General features: G+C 35.8%; 1 protein-coding gene across 2 annotated transcripts in view; it reads right to left on the bottom strand.

Annotated features, from left to right (window-relative positions):
• Positions 1-17,601, bottom strand: part of CYB5R4 (cytochrome b5 reductase 4) — a 67,022-nt gene that overhangs the window by 13,100 nt on the left and 36,321 nt on the right. For both annotated transcript variants that reach the window (XM_006200326.3, XM_072965554.1), the window contains exons 9-13: positions 17,296-17,328; positions 14,643-14,765; positions 4,574-4,714; positions 2,913-3,065; positions 43-193 (exon numbers count right to left, since the gene is read on the bottom strand). In XM_006200326.3, the coding sequence (XP_006200388.1) occupies positions 43-193; positions 2,913-3,065; positions 4,574-4,714; positions 14,643-14,765; positions 17,296-17,328 (601 nt within the window). The remainder of the gene's footprint in view (positions 1-42; positions 194-2,912; positions 3,066-4,573; positions 4,715-14,642; positions 14,766-17,295; positions 17,329-17,601) is intronic.

Genomic DNA, 17,601 nt, shown 5'->3' with positions numbered 1-17,601 from the left:
AACAGCCTCACAGCGATAGTAATTAAGGACACAATTACATACCTGAGACTAGGTATATTAGTCAAAGCATAATTCAGCACTTTAACCATTGGTGTGAAGCCTGTTCCAGCTGCCAATAAAAAGAGATCTTCCAATTCTTCCAATTGGGTTATTTTAAAATTGCCCTCAGGATTGCTTACGGAGACATAATCTCCTAAACAATGAAATATACACTGAATCAGAAAAAAAAAATCAGGGAAACTAAGACAGTTAACCTAGCTGAAATTAGAACACCGAGGAGAAACAGGCTGAATGAATAACTATCGGACTACACCTCAGTTTCTAAGGTATGTAAGGAGCTTTAAGAATACTCCTTAGGCTCCCAAGTTATGTCATTATCCTCAAATTATCATTATAATCAAATTAATAATGACATTTTATTATACTCATTTCCCAATGTTATTTTTCCCAAACCATCTGGAGTCTGTAATTTACAAACTACTGACAAATATTTAGGTACAAATTACAAATTGAAACTAAGCACTTCAAAAACAGTCTGTGTATACCTGTCTTGCACAGTACGGGGTGGAGAATATATATTCTCTACTTACATACTGATTCTTAACAATAGTAGTAAGACTAGCAGGAGAGAAAACTGGAAAAGAAATGTATTCTACAATCTTATGTTAGTAAATGCACTAACTTCATTTCCATCAAATCTTTGAAAAGACACTGATTAAAACAAGAGCTGTTCTGAATTTCATTCCTATAAAGACAAAGTAAGACCAGAAACTGTACTTGGAGAATGCTACTTTCAAATCCACAGTCAAAATCACTGAAGGAACCTTTTTTTGCTATGCAATCGATAAAGTCACTATGCACCACGCATATAAGAGAACTGTCTTTAGGATATTTCAGAAATTTTCAATGTAATTTTAAAAATAAAAAATAAAGCTGTCCATATTTTAAAAACAATTTCAAATGCCCTGGTTTATTTTTAAATGCTTGGATGCTTATAATTTTCCCCCTATTTTATCCATGGCAGGATAGCAAGAATCTTGCAATAACTAACAAATTAAATATTAGAGAATAACAGAGACCCTTTGTTACAGTTTGAAAGGGACCATAAGATCAGAATATCCTCAGGAAAAAGTCAGCTGGCTATTTACTAAACAGTCTCAGAGGATGATATTAACTTGATAACTTCTGTCCGCAGTCCTGTCCTTCCAATGTCATGAAATGATGAGACTCAGGCAGGGACCTGATGCACATTTACGAGAGATTAACACACACGTGCCAGAGTGGCAGTGGATTTTCAGCCAGCCTATCTGTATCTAGTGACCTGAAGATGTCATGCCCCATTTAGGGCATCTCATTCCCAGTATAAGAACATTGGGAAGGCCAAAATAATCACATAAAAGTTGCCTGATGAACACGGAACTGAAACAAAGAAGTGGACAATTTTATAGGGTAGCTCATTTAGGCAACAACGAGGCTTCACAAGTTGTCACTCACGGCCCTCTCAGTGACACAGTATCTGTGCCATGTCTAGATGAAGCTGAAAAACACTCATCTGGACAGTTTAGCTCTCCTTTTCCATGCTCTAGGCTAACTCTCCACCCTGCTCTCCGTTCACATCATCTCTGTAAATAGGTTATAACACCATCAGTTAAGTTTCCACCTGCTATATACAATCCTGTTGTCAGTCCTTCACAAGATGGTATCACCTTCACTAGATTTGCAGGTATTCCAGAATTCTTTAGGTTCACATTTATGATCAGTATTTTGGTTTCTGTAACCAAAGTTGACTTATCACATGTGTTATGTATAGAAGGTTGAGCTTAACTTTCAGAAAGCAACAAATTTTCTTTATTTCCACATTTTAGTGATCTACTCCACTGTTACCTCAATATTACTGCTATCTTAATAAGGGGAAGAGTACTTTTAGTGTTAGTCAAAAGGTGATGAAAAATTGAAGACACAGAAAAAGGAGTAGAAACAGGAAGACAGAAGTCTCCAAATGTTTACATATTTCACTACAGTCCCTTTATTAATTCTTTCGAAGTACTTGTACTGAGCCTATTCTGTGCCAACTGCCATGCTAGGTAAAGGGAAATACAAAGACAAGACAACTCTAGTCTTAAACTCAAAGTCCTGTAAGGAAGGAATATTACTCACTCTTATCCCAGCACTACAAACAGCTTGTTAGTTATTGAGGTGTTTGGAAGAAAAGGGAAGCTTCATAAAGGAATGATATTGTGTTTGAGTCTTGGTACTTGACAGGTAGAGAGGGTTGATGAGCATCCTACAAAACTCAGGTACCTATGAAAAAGGAGGACAAATGTGTGCAGCTCTGAGTAGACTATTTTGTATAGGGAGAGGTGAAGCTCTCTTCACAGTAGGCCATGAAGAGGACTTGATCAGTTAGTAATGGACATCCACCAGAGGTTTCAAAGCTGTGGAGCAACATGATTAAATCCATCCTCAGGGCGGTATGGAAAAAGAACTGGAAAACGCAGATAAACAGCAAGATACTAGGTAGAGGCAACTGAGAGAGACCAGTTATTAATCAAGAGAGAAGTGATGCAGAGTTGATCTAAGGGGCTGGCAGAAGGGATAGAAAAAGAAAGATTTAAAAGTCTGAGAGGTAGACTCAATAGAGCTTAGTGGCCGACCAGATTGGGAGGGAGAACGTGGGAAGACTCGGGCATGACTCAAGTCTCCAGACTGGGTCGAGGAGGAGCAGTGATGTTGCAATTAACAGATGAGGAATATGGATGTAAGGATGGGTTGGGTGGGACTAAGAGAGCACTACTTTGTAGACATGGTGAGTTTAAGGTATTTGACAGACTCCCACAGGGAAGTAACTAGAGGACAGTATAACAGGTGATCCAATCCAGAACATAAGCTAGGTTAAAAAAATATATACTAACCAATCTGAAGATGATCAAGCTCTGGTGTGAAGAGTCCAGCAGGATAAATTTTGATCAAAAAGTAGATGTATTTATTGTTGGGAAGAACTGGTTCCTTGAACTCTAAGAGTAAGGAATCAGATACAGGTGTATATGGCTTCACAATTTCAGTACCTAGAAAAGGTCATGACAAAGAAATTCAATTCTAAAAACTGAAATGAATGAAGATGAAATACACAAATTTTACGATGCTATTGATACATATTTAAACCTGTACACTTACTGTGAATATAATTTTACCTATGTCCTATAGGTATATAGTACATGTATATATACCCCAAGCTTATGTGTGCTGAAATAACTTAACAAATCAATAATTCACCCATAATACAAATAATCTGTTTTTATTAAATGTGGCATAAGATGATAGGGATTTATGTTACTAAACTTTGACAACCATCTATGTCATTAGCATATACACTTTGTAATGGGCCACATTACAAAATTAAAATATGGCATCAAAAGTCTGCATAAAGATGCAAGAAGGTATGTACACATAATAATTTTCAATATATACCAAATTTTTAACAATGGATACTGATGGCCAGTGGGATCATTTGGGTTTGAGGAAGGGAAGAATTTCCATCTTTACATATTTTGAATTGTTTTAACATTTGAATATGTCATATATTACTTTGGTAATTGAAAAGAATGTTAATCTAACTACTACTAAGAATATAATAATAAGAAACAGGGGGAGGGTATAGCTCAAGTAGTAGAGAGCATGCTTAGCATGCATGAGGTTCTTCTTATAAAAAAATAAGAACAGGATAAAATCAGTAAGAATTCATGTTATATTTTAGCTAACCAAATTCTGAAGTAAGAAGGGTCACCATACATTTGAAAGACCAAAATTTTATACCTGGCTCCTTGAATATGAAAATTAACCAACCTGTAAATTCTAACTGCACGGGGGAGATACCAGCTACTGAGTGTCACTTGGCATTAGTGACGATGAAGAGAACAAATGCAGTGTCATCATAATACCCCATGTTCCCCAAATCCTGGCTGGCAGCCTGTGAGGCTCACTGTTGGGAACACTACGACTGACATGGGAATGTTATCTTTTGCAGCTTCAGAAAACCAAGATGACATGAGACATCAGTAAAAAGGGTATTGAAAACAAGTAAATAAGGTAATTTTAGGATGAAAATGAGGGGAGACAAACTCGCACAGCGAGGAATACACTTACAGAGCTTCTCATACTGGTGGCACATGCTAGGAAATCACTCATAATCATCCACCCGTTCTGAATTTCATAAATTCAATTTCATAACTGACACAACAGTAAGTGGCTGATGAGAGATGCTAGTGTGTGTTTCTGGTACTTGTCTCCATGGAAGACCATTTGTACACTCCCTCACCTCTTTCCTTTAAGGCTTTGTGAGTAATAAATTCCAATGCTAGTGGCACCATCTCTGTGCCTGGTGACGACTTCTCTGTCCCACACAGTGATACAGCACAGCCACCACACTGCATCATCCGCAAATTTAGACTCTTATCACTAAATCCAGCTGCCGGGAAACATTTGTTAATAACCTAAATGGGTGCTTCCTCGAGGGATCAGTACTGGCTCTGAACTGCTGATGAAAGATGTCCCCCAGAGCCTCTGTGGGCCTTACCTGCAATAGTTAGCTTGAGGTAAACGTGTTGCCCAATCGGCACCTGAAGGTGAGTGCTTGGTGGCAGCATCAAGCAGAAAAGCTTCGTATCATGAGTCACATCTTCCTTGGAAATTAACTGGCACTTTCTGTAGTACAAACCTAGAAAGTCATTCATTTTTTCTTACTGATGAATACATTGAATAAGAAGTCCTACCAGACACACTAGGTGAAAACACAGGCTCAGCTCTGCTCTTCAGTGAGCCTGGATTTCACTAAAAGGCCTACAACATTTTAAAAATTCATCAGAATTTTGAAAATCTTATAGTGTTAATTTTTTTCCATTTCATTTCCTGAGATAACTATTTTCTAAAACCTGTAAATACTTCTGTAATTTGAAAAACAAGCTCTACAAAATGAGTGTTATTTCCTTACATCTGTTATTATAACACATTAAAACCATCACAGTCTAAAAAATTAAAGCCTAATTTACTTCTTAAATTTACTTTTTAAAATAAGCCCATTTTTAAGCCTTTACTAACAGCTATATAATTAAACTGTAGATGTGAAAAATATTTGATAACCAACAAATCCAATTCTAAATTCTTTCCTTACAGACTGGAAAAGTCTTGAAACTCAAGTATTTAAGGTTTAATAATGCCGGCATTTTAAAAAAAAAATGCCAGCACTATTAAATAACTTTAGAAATATTTCTTTGATAAAAGCAGGAAAAATAAGCATTCTTGTGTCTCTGTATATGTGTACTATATATATACAAACAAAATTCACATGTATATGAATTATAGAACATTTTAACTGTCAAAAAATGATTAAAACAAAACGTAAGCTTATGTTTGAGGATGTAAGTTCCAATTATCTGGAAATTTAATTTAAGTGAAAAACTGAAGATGTCAGGTTTGTGGCTCTGAAATACAAATAAGCAAAAGGAATCAAGTATTTCTATAAACACTGGAAATATCTGAAATTAATATCCCAAGCTCAGGAAAGAGAATTTTCGCTTTTATGAAAAAAGATGAAAAGCACAAACAGCATTCAGCATTGGTTTTGCAGAGAGCTGTTACCGAGGCAGTGGTACCCTGAGCAGAGAGAGTGGCACCGCCAAGCTCCCTCCCCGGGAACTACACCCAGCATCTCAGCATCAAGCCGCCACAGCTCTGAACTATGTCTGTGAGCAACTGTGCTTTATCTTGATTTACTTTGTGCACCCGTTAGCTAGATATGTCCTGGGGTAAATGCTTCCTCACTTTTTGTCATTTCTGCTTATGAAAGGTTTCATAGGAACACTCCACTTTTGGATAGTGGGGAAACCTGTAGCATTTACTTACCTCTCAATTTGCAATCTACCTTTACTCACTTCTTCCTCTAAGATCTTCCTGAACCAATTTGTGGGAGGGCAACCAACCAGTGGGACTACACACTTAAAACACTCAAATGGAAAACAAATAATCCAAAACATACTAACATCTACAGGACTTAAAAATGTATTGCTATTCATACCTAGATATGTCCAATCAGAAAAACCCACAACTTACAGCCATTCAATAAACACCACAACCTACAGCCATTCAATTCAATAGACATTCCATTTAGAATCTGGGCTATGTAATGAGGGAAATCCAAGACTACATTAACACCTTGAAAGAGGGTCAGAGCAAGGAATGATACTGTCTCTTAGCTCAAGTTCATCAGATGCCTGAAAGGGTGAAGACATATATAGCTGGGACCACTCCTGCTTCTGGAACCTGTCAAGATCAAAAAGGAAGCCTGCACAGCTGATGGGCTTTGCCCAGGGACACATTTTTCATATGATGTGATGATGGACCAGAGAGTCATTAATGACTGAATGAGATTCTAGGAACATGTCAGTTTCTTCTGAGCTGTGTATCATTTTGGTGTAAATGGTTCATGGCCAGAGACCAAGGGGTGGGCCTGAAATAACAGAAAAAATATATACTGGTCTCTGCCCACCGTTCCTGCTACAGAGCTCCTAAAACTCATAATTTCCAAGTGATAAGAACTCCAGAAGCATCTCCTGCTCTCATACAGCAGTTCCCCCTTATCTGTGGGGAATACATTCCAAGACCCCTGTGGATGCCTGAAACTGTTTTTTCCTATACATACATACATATGATGAAGTTTTAATTTATACATTTGGCACAGTAAGCGTTTAACAATAACTAACAATAATATAGAACAATTATAACAATATAATGTAATAAAAGTTATGTGGATGTAGTCTCTCTCAAGATGTCTCACTGTACAAATTTAATTTAATAATTTTCATCTTAACTAAGTATTTATTGTGAACTGTGACCGTAACTTTTGCAGGTTGAGGTTCAACAGCAAAACTAGCATCAATTCCTTTTTCCTTCTTCACAATTTCACAGATAGAGAAGATTCAAGCTTATGGTAGATCTTAGCAACCACATCATTCGATTTTTTTTCTTTCCTTATTAAGTCAAGAACTTTCACCTTTTCACTCTAGAGAAGCACTTTATGGCTCTTCTTTGGCATAATGGTATTGCCACCATCACTATCCTTGTGCTTCGGAGCCGTTATTAAGTAAAATAAGTGTTACCTGAACACAAGCTCAAGTGATACATTGATGGTTGACCTGATATTTCAGATGGCTACTAAGTGACTAATGAGTGGAATATGCTGGACAAAGGGATAACTTTTGTCCCCAGTGGGACACCTCAAGACTGCATCGCATTCCTCAGAAGAGTGCGTAGTTTAAAACTTATGAATTGTTTATTTCTGGAGTTTTCCATTTAATATTTTTGGACCATGACTGACCTAGGGTAAGTGAAACCTCAGATAAGGGGGACTACTCTATCTGCCTTTGACCCTCATTTCTAACACAGGACTCCTAAAACCCTTGAAAATTCCTAATAAGAGCACTAGGAGCATCTTTTGTTTTCATGAGGTGACTCTGAGTGGGCTCCTGGATGACAGCCTATCACCAGAAAGACCAAGCTATGATTAGAAGCTTGGAATTTTCGGCCTCACACCCCATCCTCCAGAGAGGAGAGAAGGGCTGGCAGTGAAGTTAATAACTGATCATGCCCACATGAGGAAGCCTCCATAAAATCCCAATAGCAGGGAGTTTAAAGACCTTCCAGGTGGGCAAACATATCAATACCGAGAGGGTGACATACCCCAGGGACAGAAGTTCCTATGTTTGGGACCCTCCCAGACCTGACCTTGCCCTCTATATCTTCCATCTGGATAATCACCTGTATCCTTTATCAGATCCTTTAATAAACTGGTAAACACAAATTATGTGTTTCCCTGAGTTCTATGAGCTACTCTAACAAATTAATTGAACACAGGGAAGGGGTCTTTGAAACCTCCAATCTATAGCTGGTTGGTCAGAAGGACAGGTGGTAACCTGGGCTTGCCACTGGCATCTAAAGTGTGTGTGTGTGTGTGTGTGTGTGTGTGTGTGTGTGTGTGTGCGCGCGCGTGCTGGGGGTCAAGGGGAGGGACTGTGGGACTGAGCCCTTAACCTGTGGGATCTGATGGTATCTCCAGGTAGACAGCATCAAAATTGAGTTAAACTGTAAGACATCCAGCTGGTGTTGCAGAGACTTGCCTGCAGTGGAGAAAAACCTCATATCTGGGACCAGAAGTGTCAGAAGTGAAGCATCCTATGTAATAGTAAAAGAGATACACAGGAGAGGATGATAGGAAAGAATCGAGTTTTTCCTGATATAGGGAAGAAAAATTTGGGATTTTCCTTACAGAATCTGCCACAGTTCATACAGCAGGGGTCAGCCTGATTAGCTTTGCTGTTTCTGCCAAGACAGTGACCTTAAAGAGCAATGAACTTGACTGCAGGGATGATGTTCAGAGCACTTGAGAACAAACTATTTTCAAGTACCATACAAATGTCTAACATTTTGACTACCAATAAAATGACTCAAATTCAGTAGAGTATCTTCCTATGCAGAAGAAACAGCAGAGTTCTAGTTATTATATACTTTTAAAAGTATTATACAACCGCATTTATTTTGTTATTTTTAAAAAATTATTCAGCCTTTTCACTAACTTTGATAAGGTTTCCACTTAACTTCCTGCAGTAGAGTTCTGTCATCCTCACCCAAACCACTCTTGCATGTACAAGTAAGAATACGTTCATAGTATGTCTTCAAACACTAGGATGGTAAAGGTATATGGGCACACACCTTTCCATATACTGGGTAAAACATTATGAAGCAGGATCATTAACTTGACAATAAAGCATAGTTTCCTTTCAGTTTCAACTATTTACTGTCAGAAATGTACCTAAAGTGTGTTAAGATACTTTATTACCTCACCGAGACTGAATGAGTTGAATCATCCTTTCAAAATGAGGATTTTTGTAGACACTAGTGTTAAACCAGGAGAAAGACAGCTCTTTCTCCAAGACTAGATTCAATGGGGCCTTTAGACAATGGGGCCCACACTAGTTAGCAGGACTGTCACTGAATTAGAATATTTCTGTGCTTATCACTTTTCCTCAGTTCCATAGCTAATAATTCAGCCAACATTCTACACTAAAATGCCTGAATCATCTGAATTCTAAGTTCCTGAACTTCTTCTGTTCTATTTTTTAATACATTAAATAATTTCTGACTCAATTACAGCCTGCCCCATTTATTCTGTGTTTCTTCCTATTCAGGCCATTCTGCTAGAAATGAGACTAAGACAGCAAAATGCCAAAGCATCTTAACAGTGACTGTGCAAGTGACAACTTTACACCTGCTGGGCTGAGGAGGCAATTTAAGAGAACAAAGCACAGTGAAGTTTCTATTTGCTATCCACAATATTTTTTTCTTTTCCAGTAATTCTGAATGCTTGTTTTTGGCAGCAAAGAAACAGGGATGCACAAGCAATTAAGGGCTTGGGAGAGGTGAGGGTGGTGGTTCTTTCTATGCCTGCAAGATGAGCCATTGTTCACTGTGACAGCAGACAGCATGCCTGCAGAATCACAGGCCCCGCAGAAAACCTCAATTAAATGACTGTTCACATAGTGTTGACAAGCACTTTTACAAGTACAGACAGTACTTCTGTGTGTGTGTGTGTGTGGTGTCAGCAGTTAAGAAGCACTGATGAAAGTACAGGTCAAATCATGCAAGTGTCATTTTCCTAGGTTAAAAATAAGTATCAGTGATTTCATACAGTTCAACTGGAATTAAAAAGATAGTTATAGATTCAATAGATTCAATATATATTTAACCTGAAGGTTTATAAATGGCTGCTGATGTATCAAAATTATGACATTTAAAAAATCTTATTTATAATTTTGTATCCCAATATTACTGAGCTGTTGTTGACAAATCTTTAAAAGTACCTTTGTCTGACGATCTAAGTCCCCATAATAAGGGCAATCACAATTAAAATAAAATTTTAGGTTGGGTACAGAAATAGCTACCCAGTTATCTATCAGTTTCTGATCCTTAATAGACAAGTAAGTTCCTCAGCCATCTCTCTGACACACACACACACACACACACACACAACTAATCACTCACAATCTTCATCTTTGGGAAGAAGAAAATAATTGGAAGCACCCAGCTTACAAATGGTACTCTCATTCATACAGTTCAAATCCATACAATTTAATTTACCATTTGGATTAAAGGTAAAAATGAAGTAGTTTCTCTTCTCTGATTATGTTCTTTGCTATATGTGACTCTTTCATGTAAGAAAATTCTAGATTTGACATGAGAAGGCATTGCATTAAAAGTCTTCAACTTACATGCTTATTTTCAAACTTAAATTTTTTAGCAAGCAAATTTCAATAAGAGAAAGCCAGTATGTTAATATAATACAAACTGATAATTTTAGTAATACATATTGAAAACCTAGGAACCACATGACAGACTGAACACTTGAAGTTACTGACAGCAGGTTAATCGTAACACTCCGATGATGTAAGTATCCAGCTTTGCTAGTGCATAAAACAATCTATACTTTTGTCATCATTTAAGGAAGAGAAAGAACAAAGAAATTATCTATGCTTAGTTCAAATAACTTTGAAAAATCCCCCAAACTCTGAGTCATTTTCCAAAGTGGAAAATCTAATTCACTGAAAAATACAAGCATGGCCCCAATTTCAGACAAGAAAGCTAAAGCAAACTATGGTGGTTCATAACTCACACCAAAATCTACGGCAGGGGTAAAAGAGTTCATGGAAAGCCTCGGGGAAATTATAGGGAAGGATACTTGGGTGATGTTCATTCTAACTATTTCCAAATGGAGGTCAGCTTGGTTCTCAGTATCCTTTATATCTTGGCCTTGGATTTTATCTGGTTTGCTAAGATTTTTCAACCACAAGACAGTCAGGTAATTTCAGGGCAACAGATTTCACTTTAATGATATCTGTTTTCATTTTCATTGTCTTTCACTAATTCTCTTCTGATCTGCTAAGCCACACTATTATTCCTCTGGGTTCTCCCTCCCTACCTTATACCACACAACTGAGACCTCCTGCTCTGGGAAAACGCATCTGTTTCAACTTTCCCACACATGGCTTATATTTTTCCTTCTCTACCACCTGCAAAAGGTCTGGCACAGTAAGTACCCAGTAATGATTTGAACTGCTCCCTGGAAAGCCCTTTATAGTTTTTGTTTGTTTGTTTGTTTGTTTCTTGAAAGCCACTTTCAAAATCTTGCTTGAAATTCACCTCCCCTTACACGTGGAAAGTCATTCAAGGTCATCTGCACCTGTTCAGAGATACCATCCAATACTTTCCAGTTTGCACTATGTAACTTGCCCTCACTGGCCTGTTTCTTGATAAAAGTATCCTTCAGCCTCATGTTTGTGCATGTTCCTTCTTCCACCTGGGAAAATAATACCTGATGCATTTTATGTTTCGTACCACAGTACCTAAAATAACATTCTGCATATAATGTGTACTCAAAACAAGGCTGCCTGATACTTTTCTGAAAATTAAAATATTATCCCCAAATATATTTTTTACAATTTTAAATATTTAAAGACAGCAAACTGAAAAGATGCAGTTAGTTCCTTCTCATGTCTCCCTAAAATAACAGCAAAGTTTTGTGTGTGTGTGTGTTTGGCTGTTTCTTAAGGGACAGCCTTTCAGAATAGGGAAAAAAAAAACCAGAAATAATAAAAAAGCAACAAAACTTCGGGAGCTGACAAGGCAAAGAAATGACTGGTAACTGACTCAGTAAAGTTGAATCCTCAGCTAGCTGTCGTACAAAAAGCCAAGAATCAACCCATGTAACACAAGACCCTTTTAAGGCTCAGAAATTGGCAGGACCAAGTATCTCTGGAATCAGGGTGCAGGGAAAGATAAAACCACTTCTGTTGCCTCAGTAGATTGTCCTAGGAGAACACTGCTACGATTTGTATCAGAAGTGTTTTGCCTATGTTCTCTTCTAGGAGGTTTATGATGTCTTGTCTTATGTTTAAGTCTTTAAGTCACTTTGAGTTTATTTTTGTGTATGGTGAGGAGGGTTCTAATTTCATTGATTTACATGCACCTGTTCAGTTTTCCCAACACCACTTGCTGAAGAGACTGTCTTTACTCCATTGTATATTCTTGCCTCCCTTGTCAAAGATGAATTGACTGTAAGTCTGTGGGTTTATTTCTGGGCTCTCTATTCTCTTCTGTTGATCCATGTCTGTTTTTGTGCCAATACCATGCTGTTTTGATTACTACAGCTCTGTAGTATTGTCTGAAGTCTGGGAGGGTTATTCCTCTAGCTTTGTTCTTTTTCTTCAGTATTGCTTTGGCAGTTCTGGGTCTTTTGTGATTCCATATAAATTTTAAGGTTATTTGGTCTAATTCTGTGAAAAATGTTCTGGGTAATTTGATAGGTATCACATTAAATCTGTAGATTGCTTTGGGTGGTATGCTTATTTTTACAATATTAATTCTTCCAATCCAAGAACATGGGATATCTTTTTATTTCTTTACATCATCTTTAATTTCCTTAATCAATGTTTTATAGCTCTCTGCATATAAGTCTTTTACCTCCTTTAGTCAGGTTTATTCCTAAGTGGGTTTTTTTTGGATGCAATATTAAAAGGGATTTTTAAAATTTTCTTTTTCTGATATTTCATTGTTAATGTAAAGAAATGCAACAGATTTTTGTATGTTAATCTTGTATCCTGCTACATTGCCAAATTCGTTTATCATTGCAAGTAGTTTTTGTGTGGAGCCCTTAGTATTTTTTATATATAGTATCATGTCATCTGCGTATAGTGACAATTTTATCTCTTCTCCTCTAATTTGGATCCCTTTTATTTCTTTTGTCTGATCGCTATGGCTGGGACTTTCAATACACTGTTGAACTGAAGTGGTGAGAGTAGGCCTCCTTGTCTTGTTCCAGATTTTAGTGAGAAGGCTTTCAACTTTTCACTGTTGAGTCTTATGTTGGCAGTGGGTTTGTCCTAGTGTTCATATCAGCACTATTTACAATGGCCAAGATATGTAGTGGTATACACACACACACACACACATACACACACACAATAAAATACTACTTAGCCATAAAAAATAATAAAATAATGCCATTTGCAGCAATGTGGATGGACCTGGAGATCATCATACTACATGAAATAATCCACAAAGAAAAAGGAAAATATCATATTATTATATCACTTTTATGTTGAATCTCAAAAAAAAAAGACATAAATGAACTTATTTACAAAACAGAGACAGGCTGACAGACACAGAAAACAAACTTATGGTTACCAGGGAGGGGGCAGGGGGTGAGAAGGGTTAAATTGGGAGCTTGGGATTCATAGATACTATATATAAAATAGATAAACAACAAGGTTCTACTGTATAGAACAGGGAACTATATTTAGTACTTCGTAATGGCCTATAATGAAAAAATACGAAAAGGAATACACATATATTTATGCATAAATGAATCACTATGCTGTACACCAGAAATTAACACAACATTGTAAATCAACTATACTTCAATAAAAAACAAACAAACAAAAAACAAAGAAAGCATCTAATATGAAAGGCAGACCAAAACAAAGAAACAAACTGCAGAAATACAGGTTATACAGGGAGATAAAAACTCTAAAATACTATCAGTTACACTGAAAAAGATAAAAGCAGCTAGTAATAACAGGATGCTAAAACAAAGGGATAAAAATCAAAAGAGTTTTTTAAAGTTAAAAATAAGAGAGTAGAAATGAGAAACTCAATAGCAGAGCTGGAAGACACAGCTAAAGAAATCTAGAAATCTCCCAAAAAGTAGACCAAAAGGACAAAATTGAAAATAGAGAGAGAAAAAAATAGAGAAGTTGTCAAGAAGGCTTAAAATAAGAATATTTCTAGAAGGTAAAAACAGACCATGAAGGGAAGAAAAATTAATATTGCTCAGACCCAAGGATCTTAAGTTTCCATAATGGGAAGATTAGCAAAAAGGATGAACATCCAGCACAAAAAATGAAAAAAATGCCATTAAGGCATATCGAACTGTCAAATTTCAAAATACTTGGAACAAGAAGCAAATCCTACCAACTCTCAAAGAGCAAATATAGCGTGTGTTCACTCTGTGAAAATTCATCAAGTAGAACATGTGTAATATACATATTTTCCTATAAATATGCTATGCTTACATAGAAAGCTTTAAAAAATAAAGGGAAAAAGGAAATGAATGGTATCATCCTTCAGGAGTAAACTCAGAAACTGGCTTAGATAAGGAGAGAGACAATAAATGTGCCTTCTTTAACAGAAAAAAATTAGACATGCAAACAAGGAATATACTTAACTTGTTTTTGCACCTTTTATAAAAAAAGAATGTGAAGCAGTGAATGGCTGACCAGTCTAAGCACAGTGGGTTGTTCCATGTAGGGATCATTACCTAACGACTTTCTTATGCCAATCATTAGATAGTAGAGTCCGAAATTTAACCTCTATTAAAAAAAACAAAAAGAGGGTAACAGATACAGTGTCCCTTTTCAACTCCTTAGAAGGAGATACAAGGACCTTTGGCTCATTCGAAGTGGCCTTCCAAACTCTGGTATAACTGAGCCACTAACGTGACATTTTCATGAACCAGGACTTAAAATAACAGCACAGCATACCTGTATCTTTCTTTGGAATAAGTGAGTTATGATTCTCCAGGGGATGACCAAGGCATTTCCAAGAAGCATTTTCTTTTTTCTTTGGGACAATCTCTATTTTTCCCACATTCTCAACAACCCGCACTGAAAAGAAGATAAATTCAATTTGCAGTCACTGATACTTTAAATATAAGATTTTATTTTTAAACCAACCTTTCTCAAACAACCCAAATGTCCCAATCTGATACTAATGACACTGATTATTAGTGAGATAAATAAAATTTTGTGTACATGTTCATGAAAATTGTTTATGCCTTATATGATGTTAAATCCAGTTTAATTTATTTTAGATTCAGACTAACTTCTTTCAAATTAATTTATCAAGACCCAAACTAATACATAATGCATTTTCATACAAGCTCAAATAGTCATGGCAACTAATTAACACATAGCTTAAAAAAACTTAAATACACAAATTAGCCATGAATGGATCCAACAAAAGCAAATTTAATTTATACCCTTTTAACATTTCTTGGGATCTGGGGGGTTCTTATCAGTGAATTCACTAAACCAACACTGAGCCTCATAAACAGAAACAGCTCAAGGAGAGTAAGCCCCTATAAAGCTCATGTCAATTTTTGATAATTAAAAATCTCTTGGATTATCTTTTTATTTTGAATGATCAAAATAGTTTAGAATATAAAATAGTTTATTATAATAACAAAATAATAAACAATAATTCATAATAAAATATAATAAACTTTAATATTCTATAAAATAAACTTTAATATTCTGATTAAATTTTACGAATTGAATGTGCTTTTAAAGATCTAAAGTATATTTCTTTTTGTCTTTAGAAACAATCTGTTCTTCTTCACTATAAACACATAATTCAGTGGCAATTAAACAACTCTGAAAGTTAGATTAGTCAAATGAATTCAATTCAATGAACACTGATTTGAAACTTAACAAACACTAAAATGTTCTTGACCTTAACGAGTTTAATGTATACAATTTATAGAACTTACTGTGTTATACAGAAAAGTGAAGGCACAGAACCAGTGTAAGGTACTCTGACAGTACTTTAAAACAAGAAACTTGTTTTAAATGGAATATTATTCAGCCTTTAAAAAGTAGGAAATCCTGCCATTTGCAACATATGATGCATCCAGAAGGCATTATACTAAGTAAAAGTAAGTAAGACAGAGAAGACATATACTGCATGGTACCACTTGTATGTGGAATTTTTTTAAAAAGTCAAACTCATAGAAACAGAGAGTAGCATGCAGCGTTATGGATAGACCTGAAGATTGTCATTCTGAGTGAAGTGGGTAGGAAAGAGAAAGAAAAATGCCATATGACATCATTTATATGAGGAATCTAAAAAATAACAATAATAAGGACACAAGTGAACTACTTACTACTTATAACTAAGATGACTGACTTCTTGAATATGTGAAAGCACATTTGACTGCCCGTTATGACTGGATTACTGCATAATGTTGATTCTTATTTTGTAGTTGGTTTTATTCCTTTGATAAGTATATAAGTTTGAAAAGATAAAGTTCTAATCTGTTCTTAGAAACAATAATCAGTACATATATGTAAACTAAAAAAAGTGCAGTATACTGTATATATGTATTTACATGCAATATAATGTGTATGTGCAGTCGAACTGTAATAATTTTACCTAATAAAACTAAAAAAGAAAAAAAGAAACAGAGTAGCAAAATAGTGACAGGAGTTGGGGGGTGGGGGAAATAGGGAGAGGTTGATAAAAGGGTACAAACTTTCAGCTACAAGGTGAAAAATGTCTAAGGATCTAAAGTATAACATGGTGACTACAGCTGATTACACTGTCTTGTATAACTGAAATTTGTTAAGACAACAGAACTTGTGTTTTCACACACGCACATACAAACACAAAGGTAAATCTGTGAAGTGATGGATGTGTTATTAATTTGATTGTGGGAATCTTCACAATGTATATACCTTTATCAAATCATCACATTGTACATTTTAAATCTTTAATTATAATTTCGTCAATTATACTTCAATAAAGCTAAAGAAAAACAAAAAACAAAAACACAAGAAGCCACCATTTTCTAATGAGGCTTCTGTTGTTAAACAGCTGTGTAAAATCTGCACTGTGCACTCACACACAGCAATATCCGTAAGTTAATGTGCACTGTCAATATTAAACATTTAAATACAGACATCTAAGAAAACTTTGGACAGTTATATTTCTACAAGCTGCACGTCAGGAGGAGGGCAGGAAAGAAGAATGGAGACAGGACGTTTTTTCTAAGGAGAGGAAAAGGAAAGCACAAGACATGAACAGGGGAAAGAAAAAAGGGGTGTGGGGAACTGAAACCAGAGGGAGAAGAGTGTATTTAAAAATTAATGTATTTGATATGTATGTATATGCATGACTGGGACATTGTGCTGTACGTCAGAAATTGATACATTGTAACTGATGGTATTTCAATTAAAAAATTAATATATTTGTTTATATAGAAAACATATCTTTTTCTGCAATAGGAAAATACATAGAAGAAAAATAAGATAAAATGCTGTTTTTTTCAAACCCTTTCTCTCTCTTCCCATGTGTGTATTGTATGTATGTGTGTGTGTGTATGTATGTAGGTACATACATTATTTTTTGGTAGCTTACCAGAAAAATCTTCCTGAATCTCACGGCTTAGGCCTGGAGTAAAAAAAATTCAGTTAAAATCCAACTTCATTCAATTCATATGGTCTACCAACACCATATAAGATAATTTAAATGGTTCTTTTACACCCTATTTCAAATCTAACATATCCTGAGAGACCAAAAGACAGAAACTGAACACAATCAAAATGTTGTATACAATATTTTGAGACAAATTATTTCATAATTAATTATTATATATTTCTTCAATTTTTCCATTTCTCTATTACTCAAAGAGTAAATACTCAGTTGCTCACAAGTGGGGGCCCA

This window comes from Vicugna pacos, chromosome 8, assembly GCF_048564905.1.
Source record: "Vicugna pacos chromosome 8, VicPac4, whole genome shotgun sequence".
In the NCBI taxonomy this organism is placed as follows: Eukaryota; Metazoa; Chordata; class Mammalia; order Artiodactyla; family Camelidae; genus Vicugna; species Vicugna pacos.
Note: the sequence above shows the minus strand (reverse complement) of the source record. Positions and strands in the feature narration are given on the sequence as shown.